At 46.6% G+C, this 8,252-nt stretch overlaps 1 protein-coding gene across 2 annotated transcripts; it reads right to left on the bottom strand.

Annotated features, from left to right (window-relative positions):
* Positions 1 to 662: 662 nt before the first annotated feature.
* Mid1ip1 (MID1 interacting protein 1) lies at positions 663 to 2,951 on the bottom strand. Of its 2 annotated transcripts, none has more exons than XM_077106818.1 (2): positions 2,683 to 2,951; positions 663 to 2,407 (listed from the first exon to the last, which is right to left on the bottom strand). In XM_077106818.1, the coding sequence occupies exon 2, from the start codon at positions 2,149 to 2,151 to the stop codon at positions 1,597 to 1,599; it is 555 nt and encodes a 184-aa protein (XP_076962933.1). In that variant the 5' UTR covers positions 2,152 to 2,407; positions 2,683 to 2,951; the 3' UTR covers positions 663 to 1,596. The 2 variants fall into 2 exon arrangements, with proteins under 2 accessions (XP_076962933.1, XP_076962934.1); XM_077106819.1 differs by lacking the exon at positions 2,683 to 2,951 and adding an exon at positions 2,561 to 2,658.
* Positions 2,952 to 8,252: the final 5,301 nt, after the last annotated feature.

Here is an 8,252-nt window from a genome sequence, read left to right as displayed (position 1 = left end):
GCATCTTAAAAATATTCCTAAGGGCCCTACAGCAGGCTTGAGCAGATATGCTACCTTTGGTTGCAGACTTGGGGTCACTAAAAAACTAGAAGCAGAGCTAGGCACGCTGCTCAACAAAGCTTAGCACTGTTGGGAACTACTGAAAAGGGGCATTGCCTATGTTCTAATACACATAACTATCTCCTGAGGTCAACATAAAACACTTGTAAATAAAAACCTGCTAGGGGTGCAAACTAGGATCAGTTGGTGTTTCTTTGTAAATTTTCTTTTGTCCATAGTAAAATTTTAGACTTTAGAGTAAGTTTTTAAGCCTTAAACTACTCCAGCTGGTGCTGAGAATCTTAAAAATTCAAAATGGTGATTAAGCACTCCAATAAGCTGGCCAAGTTGGTTGAAAGATACATGTACCTTCCCATACACTTTGAATATTTGACTTTTTGTTGAGATGTATGATCCTATTTGGGTACTGAATTGGCAATATAGCTTGGAAGTAAATTTTGTCAGTTGCTACTTTCCAAACAGAACTAAATACTTGCAGAGATGAGTATCCACCACTCTGAAATACCAGAGAAAATAAAATTTACTTTTTGCTATAAAAAATATTTTTATTTAACGACTAAGCCACTCACTGGTAGAAGAAAAATCAACACACACTCGTCCAGTTTAGTTAACATATTTGCTTTTTTTTATTTTTTAGAATATAGACTACACCTGGATTAAAAAAAAGTTTTAAATAAACTTAAAACATATAACAACTATGGAACCCGTCATCATTCTATGTACAACACGGATATATGTCAGTTGGTTCCATTTCGGATACATCCACTTTCTCTTGTTATTAATTTCACTGGCTGAGAGGCAAGCTTCATACAAGCTTGTGCACTGCCAGTTTACACACACTGGGGTGGGGGCGGGGTGTCGTGAAAGGGATGGGGTGGGGTGCCACAGGACTACTGTACAGTGTAACAGAAAATCATTAATAAAGTAGTACCGGTTACCAACAGTGCAGTTTGTGCGCTTATCACAATGGAATCGCTGAAGTTTCAGAGCAAGGAGGGGGATTTGAAATACTTAAGACAGGGCCACTGTTACAAAAAGAAATAGTGCAAACAGGAAAACTGATGCAATCCTAGCAACGCCAGGGCCTCCACCGGCTCAACGGCAGGGCGGGAGGGAGTTTGCGCGCCCCGCCTTCCCCGGCACCCAGCTCCGGGTTGCGTTCCCAAGTGTGGCAACCCAGCACCGCGCCCTGGCATGGCTCCTTCTCAGGCCCTTTTCCTCCGGAAAGAACAGAAAAGAAACCCCAGGAAAGGCACAGGCTGAATGTGGGGCGTCAGCCCAGTCCCATTCCCACCAACGTAGAAGGCAGGCCCCCTCCTGGGGGGTCCTTGAGCCCCTCTCCAGCCACCAATTTCCTCTCTGCTCCCCAAGGGGGCCTTCACCTCATACAGCCCCACCAACCCCCTGCACATACACAGCCCAACTTTGCCGTCTGCCCTTCGTGCCCCACAACCAGGAAGAAAACAGCTTTTAAGGAAAGAGAGAGGGTGATAGATGGGGACCGAGTGGATGCTGGGCAGCTGCGGGCGCCCGGCCTCAGTGGCCCCAATTGCCGAAGCCGATTTCCTGCTTATATCTATTGGTGAGGATGTTGGCTTTGCGGGTGAGTTTGGAAAGAACAGTGTGCAGACCGCGCAGGTGGTAGTGGAACTGCTGCTCCAGGTCTTCCTCACCGGCGTCCGCGCTCTCCAAGTGGCTCAGGTCCACCAGGATGTCCTTGGACTTCCAGGCGGTACTCTCCTCGCTCCCTGACTGAGAGGGCGGCGGCTGGTGCAGGACTCCCCACTCGATGTCGTTGCGGATGGACTTGAGCAGCACATAGTGGCTGTACATGTCCCGGGAGGGCGCGAAAAAGCTGCCGTTGGCGCTGCCCGGGCTGGGGGTCGGGGTCGTGCGCTCCTCCAGGCAGCTGCCACTGCCGCCTACCTCCACACCGACGTCGTTGTCTAGCCCGGGCTCCGCCAGGGGCACGTCGCGCAGCAGGCTGGGCACCATCACCGTCTGGTCCATGTTGTTCACGGCACCGATGAAGCGGTTCATGGCGTTGAAGAGCGAGTGCTTCTGGTTATAGGTGTCGCAGATTTGCATCATGGTGGCCGCGCGGGAGTCGAAATGCAAGGGTACAGGGATGGCCGGCCTGGGCAAGGGGGTGCCCGCCTTCAAGCACTCTCTGAGGCCCGCGCAGGGAGAACAGCTATAGTTGGCGAGGCGGGATTCCCACCTCCTCCTCCGTCCTCTCCAACTCTCGTCTTTCTCGCAGCCCGGCCCTGCTTGATGCGCGTTTTCTCCTAGCTTTGGCGTCCGGAAGCTCTCGATGGCGGTGGGTGGTCGATGGGTCGAGCCTTGCCTGATTGGGAGACAGGGACGAAAGAACAGGAAGATTATTCACCCTGTTAGCGCGCTCAGAGCCCCTGCCCGCGCGCTCCTCCCTCTCTGGCAACTGCTAGCCCGGGACGGCGCCAGGGTGGCTCCCTGCGACCAGATGGTCCCATCTCTTCACCTGCTAGTTGAGGGTCACGGAGAGAAGGAATCTCCCCATCTCCCCAGCTTCTCCCTCCGAAAAACCTGAGCTCAAGCATCCACGCTGGCTGGGGCAGCGATGGGGCGAGGGCACCCACCCACCTTCTCTTGTGCCTCGAGATTCCCCGCTCCTTAGCAGCTCAGTGTTTTTTCTGCGGGCAGATACTGCCCAAGGGCGCTGCTTCGGTCAGTGGCAGGACTGTGACTGAGGGTGGTGGCCGATGCGTCAGCCCCCTACCCATCCCAGGTGCCCAATTTATAGTCCAGGAAAGGTGTCGGCGTCGTCCTGTGCCACCCCCGGTGTCTCCTCCTCCTGCCTCCCCCAGCAGCGCCCAGATAAAAGGCCCCAGCCGGGATGACCGCGAGTAACACTCGCCCGGCCCTTTCTTCAGTGGGGGCGGGGCGCGCCTGGCCAGCTCCGCCTCTCGCCTGATACCCCAGCTGAGGGAGGGCGCCCGGGCAGGGCAGGGCAGGGCAAGGCAAGGCAGGGCCAAGCGGGATGGAGCAGCGGCGCCCCGCCAACACCGAGCCCAGAGCAAGCCGGCTGGGGGAGGGCCAGGCACAGCACCGAAAGCGTCCATGTCACGACCGTCGGGAGGCCGGGCTGGTGCGCCGGTGCTGGGCGGGCCTGGCGCGCGCTTGCCGGTTGGGATGACCGGAATGCACGTGTCCGGGTTGCAAAGTGAGCCCTCAACCCCAAATCTGGAGTGACGGCAGCCTGGAAACTGATGCCTCAGTTTATTATTAGCCACCAGGGAAGTGGGACCCGCAGCTGCCCCAACTACATCCTGGGACTCTTATGTAAGAAGGGTGGCTGGACATGCCGGGTGCACGTGGACGAGCAATGCTCCCGCCATGGTCAGCTGCTGGGGAGGGGAGGTCAGAGGCTTTTGCCTCTCCTGGCAGGGTCTTTCCCAATCTTTCCTACAACAACTGCTGCCAGGAATGAAGAGCAGTCTACTTTTTTCGAGAGTAGAACATGGCAATGGAGTGAAATGATGTTGGAAAGACCATCGGGGCCCATGTAACCTTTTGGCTGCCCAAAGCTAGTTAGGCCTGGTGTTGGGTGTCTCTGATTTAACAGAAAAGTGGAGATGTGAACAATAATTTTTTGAGAGCATGTGTGTTAACATAGGTCTTTCAAAAGATAGTTCTTAAGCACAGGGTCACTTAACAGGGCATAGGCTATGTACCAAATCCCTGGATGTAACTTTTAAGAGCCTTGCACCTTAAGTTTCACTTTGGGGACTTCCAAACCATAACCCATTTTTGTTTTCCCATCTCACATCCTTGCCAAGTCCCTCACCCACCAGTCTTTTACAAAGTCCTACAGATAATCATGACTGAGGCTTCTAACTTTAAATCCCTTGCCCCTAAAATCTTGGAGGGAGGGGTCCTTAGTACAGTATTTTCCAACAGGACCCAAAGTGTCAAAAACAAGTATGTAATAGAAGGCTTTTTTATCTTCCTCCTTCTTTCACTTTAAAGACCTATACTTAAATGACTTATACATAAGTATTTTCCATGACAAACCATTTTCCTAATTGTATTCTGAATAAAAGATGACTTGGTGCAAACAGAATGAAAGTCTGGAATCCAGTCTGGGAGACCCCCCCCCTTCTCAACATACTAGCTCTAGATCATTCTAATCTGTAAAACTGAGACATTACTTGCTTGTCGACCTATTTTGAGATCGATGGAAAGAAGCGTTATATAAAATTTAAAAAGTATTAAAATAATATCACCCTTCCTTTTTGCATACATAGGGACTTAGAAACTTTCCAGCCCGTTTCCTTGTCAATAAAACTGGAGTTTCTCCCACGGACTGTACCAAGGATTTTGGTTAAGTAAAAGAATGGATGTAAAAATCATTATGTAAATTGAAAAGTACTTTACAAAGATTAATTGTATTTAGTATAGGACCTCATAACATAACGCTATTTATTCCTTACAAAATGTGGAAATGGGCCATGATGAGCCACAGATCCTCCACCCCTCCCCCTCCCGTCCCCCAGTGCTTAGGCAGCACTAAAGTATAAAATAGCTCAGGATGGTTTTAAAATCTTATGCCCAGAGACAGAAAGATCATGCGTTATAAGAGGAAAACTCGAGAAAAACAAATATCCAATTTCAGTAGTTGATCTCATAAATTAAAACGTCTTTTATTCCTCATCCCAAACCCTCTTGATATTTCAAGTTAGGAATGCGTCCGCTTGAAAACTAAGCACTCAGATTTATTAAATGCTGTAATCCTGCCCTCGTTTTCTCTTCTACCCAGTTCCAATACAGTGTGATTAGTAACTGACGAAAACGGAAAACCAAGTGCTCTAGCAAAAGGATCCCATCCCGAGAAAAAAGTCCAGCTTGAGAGAAACCCCTAACTCCTTCCTTTTGCCCTCCACCCTTTCCTTGATCCGCTTCCTTCCTTCTGTCTGATCTGGATCTCCCAGTTTCTTGACTCCCGGCCACTGTTCTTGCACGTTTCTTAAACCCTATCAGAGAAAGATGGCTCATGCACCTGCCTGAAAAACTTCCCAAACCGGGCCACCCAGCTCCCTCGGGCCCACGCAACAACTCACACCCACCGGGGTAACTCCGGAACGAAAAGGTCCTCGGGCCAGAGCTCCCGGCCCTTGGAATCACCCCACCGCCACCCCTCTGGCTTTGGCCAATCAGAACACGTCAGAGAGTGTTATGCAAATGAACCTTTGCAACCCAGCCAGTCAGAAGCCACGGACCCCTCCCCCGCCAGCGTCCTCTTTCACCCCAGCCCCGCCGCGCGGGCGGCCGCGTCCCTGGTAACCGCCCGGCAGCCACCCACCCCCGCCCCGCCTGCGAGGCTGTAAAAAAATAAAAACGGTTCCCTGGGGTAACCTGGGAGCCGAACGGGATAGACCAGGCCCTTCAGAAAGCGGACAGCCTCTCTGGTTGCTCCAGATACATTCCCTATTGAGATCTGGATGTACTGGAGGTGTTGAGCAATCTTCCCAGGACTCTTCTTGCCTCCAGAAAACAGGGGAAAGTCATCCTTTGAACAAATAACTTTTGTGTACTTTTAGTAAGCCTCAAGGCAAAGGGCCTGGGTCCCTTTCTAAACAAAATCCAAATCTCCACTAAAAGCCTGGTCTTAGAGCTGGGGATGTAGCTCAGTGGTTGAATATTTGCCTAGCATGCATGAGGTTCTGGGCTCCATCTCCAGCAGAAAAAAATAAACACATAAACTTGATCTGAGGTTGTGCACCAAGAACATTTCTTGGTGCATAGCTCCAATTCAGGACTTCTTAAATCCTGCTTCTTATTCCTACTCTACCTTCTTATTTCAGCAACCAAGAAATCATGTTTGACTGGCTTATCTCCCAAAAAGCCCACAAATCAACCTTTCTGCTATGTCTTTTGGGTAGTTTGAGAAAAGACGGCATTGCAGAGGTGACCAGAAATCCCTAAAAAAAATAAAATAATAATAATAATAAACAAGAACAAATTGGTGGGAGAAGGCAGAGTAAAAAAATCAGAGGTCTGGCTTAGAGCTGGAGAGAAGGTGGTATTTTAAGGCTAGAAATCAGCACAACCCAAGATACTGGAGACCTTGGATTACTCTGATACAGGAGGAACCACTTCATGAAAAGTGTCCTGGAAATATGACAATCAGACTGTCCTGTTAAAGGCCATATAGTCCAACCATCCACTTGTCTTGAAATTGCTCACAACATCTCCACCAAGTGGCTGCCCTGACCTGCATTCTTTTGTTTTTCATCCTCCAATATTAGTTCTACTGCTTTGGAGTTTTTCAGAAAGCCATGAAGCATTCAATCAGATGTTTGAACGTAGGTATGGCCTTCCTTGAATTCACTATTCTTCAAGTCAGTTATCCCGGGTTCATGTAACAATTCTTCACATTCTCCTTGGAGATGTTCATCTGTCTCAGTGCCTGTCTTTGGAAGTAGCTCCACTTTGCTTGTGAGTATAGCATTTAGAACTCATTCCAAGTGCCAATTTTTCTGGGACAAAATGGAGTAACAAAGCCATCTGTTTTATTAGTGAATGGTAACTTTTCTAGGTCGTGTTTATTGAGCACAAGTACTTAGACATGGTAAGTCATTTAAACTTCACAACAACCCTGAGAAGACAGTAAGGGTCAAAATGTTGAAGAATCAAAGAAGTAGAATTGGAGCTTGACCCAATTTTCTGATACCAGATCCAATGTTCTTTCCACTACCCAACAGATAACTATTTCTTACAACGCTGCCTAATATTTGACCAGTTTTAACAGGTACATCGTATGTTGTTATCCACATATCAAAATTTTGTGCATCCTATTCTTCAGCAGTAGAAATCTTTTTGGACGAATATACAGAACTTTGTATTATCCATTTAAATTTGATCTCATTATAGCTGGCCTATTACTGCAGCCTGTTTTCATATTTTGGGTTGTGATTCTGAGCTTTAAGACACTTAGATATTACCTATACATTTGATAAGTATTTTATATATTCATCCAGTTTTGATAATAGGTACCACCAGTGGGCAAAGGGCAAAAGCTGGAGATCAGAGAGTTCCTTCAGCTTGATATTAGTCCATTTATTAGCACCTTCTGGCATATATTGTTTCAGCCAGCTAGGAATCATGTTAATTGTACACTCATCCAGTCTGGATTTTTCTTCTTGAGCACAGGACATTATAAGCAACCTTACTAAAGTCCCAAGTTAATGGCCAGTTTTCTTCTTAAGGAGTCAAGAAGGAGGATGTTTTTGTCATGTGTGAGAAATCATTGACACATGATACCCCCCCAAAAGAAGAAATAGCAACACAATATTCTGAGTTAATGTGTGTGAGGGGGATGAAATTCATTGCTATTGTCCTTATAGGAAACACCATAAAGATTTAGCTAAAAAGAAAATAAATAGGATGATGCTTAATCCCAGGAACATTCAGTAGTGAATCTACCAGCTTCAAAAAAATTCCTACCTTCAGATATTGGAATGTCTGAATATGTTGGAGTTGGCATTTTGTCACAATTGTGTGTGTGTGTGTGTGTGTGTGTGTGTGTGTGTGTGTGTTTAACCTTCCTTAATGACACATTCAATTTGAGGATGGCAGATGGGAAAGGGCATGCCTCATTTCAGGCTTTCTTACCATCCAAGAACTTTTTAATTTGGTTGTTCATGGATTTATTAGAATGCCAGGACCTTCTTGTATCATCACCTTCATAGGAATAATGAGAATGTTCCTCCTTTACTCTATCCTGTTTAAATGTGTCAATTTAGTTAGCTTAACTTGTGAAATTAAATTCAGCATTTATAAGATATAACACTGAGTTAAAATAAGGAGAAAAGATATAATTATTGATCCTTCATAAGTTCAAATCCTACCCTCCCATACATATATGCATTTTGTTGGGGCTTCAATGTCATAAATAAAATATTATCCAATGAACAGTTTCCATATCCAAGTCTTTTATAATTTATTTGTTTCACCCTAATAATAAAAAAAAACAAGTCCCAGATAAATTTGGAATCCATGAGAATTCACTTATATTATACAAGATTCTACAGAGTATGTAAGCTAATCTCATAATTATGAACAAGAACAGAATAGTATGGCCAACTAAAGCCAAAAAAATGATAACACATGAAAGATACATTTGGAAACAAATACAACTCACAAGCCCTTGT

Source organism: Callospermophilus lateralis, chromosome X (assembly GCF_048772815.1).
Source record: "Callospermophilus lateralis isolate mCalLat2 chromosome X, mCalLat2.hap1, whole genome shotgun sequence".
NCBI lineage: Eukaryota > Metazoa > Chordata > Mammalia > Rodentia > Sciuridae > Callospermophilus > Callospermophilus lateralis.
The sequence above is the reverse complement of the archived record's forward strand: the minus strand, read 5'-3'. Positions and strand labels throughout refer to the sequence as shown.

What these genes read in the sequence shown, in the direction of transcription:
- Mid1ip1 (XM_077106818.1), bottom strand. Translation starts at nt 2,151, where the DNA reads ATGATGCAAATCTGCGACACCTATAACCAGAAGCACTCGCTCTTCAAC.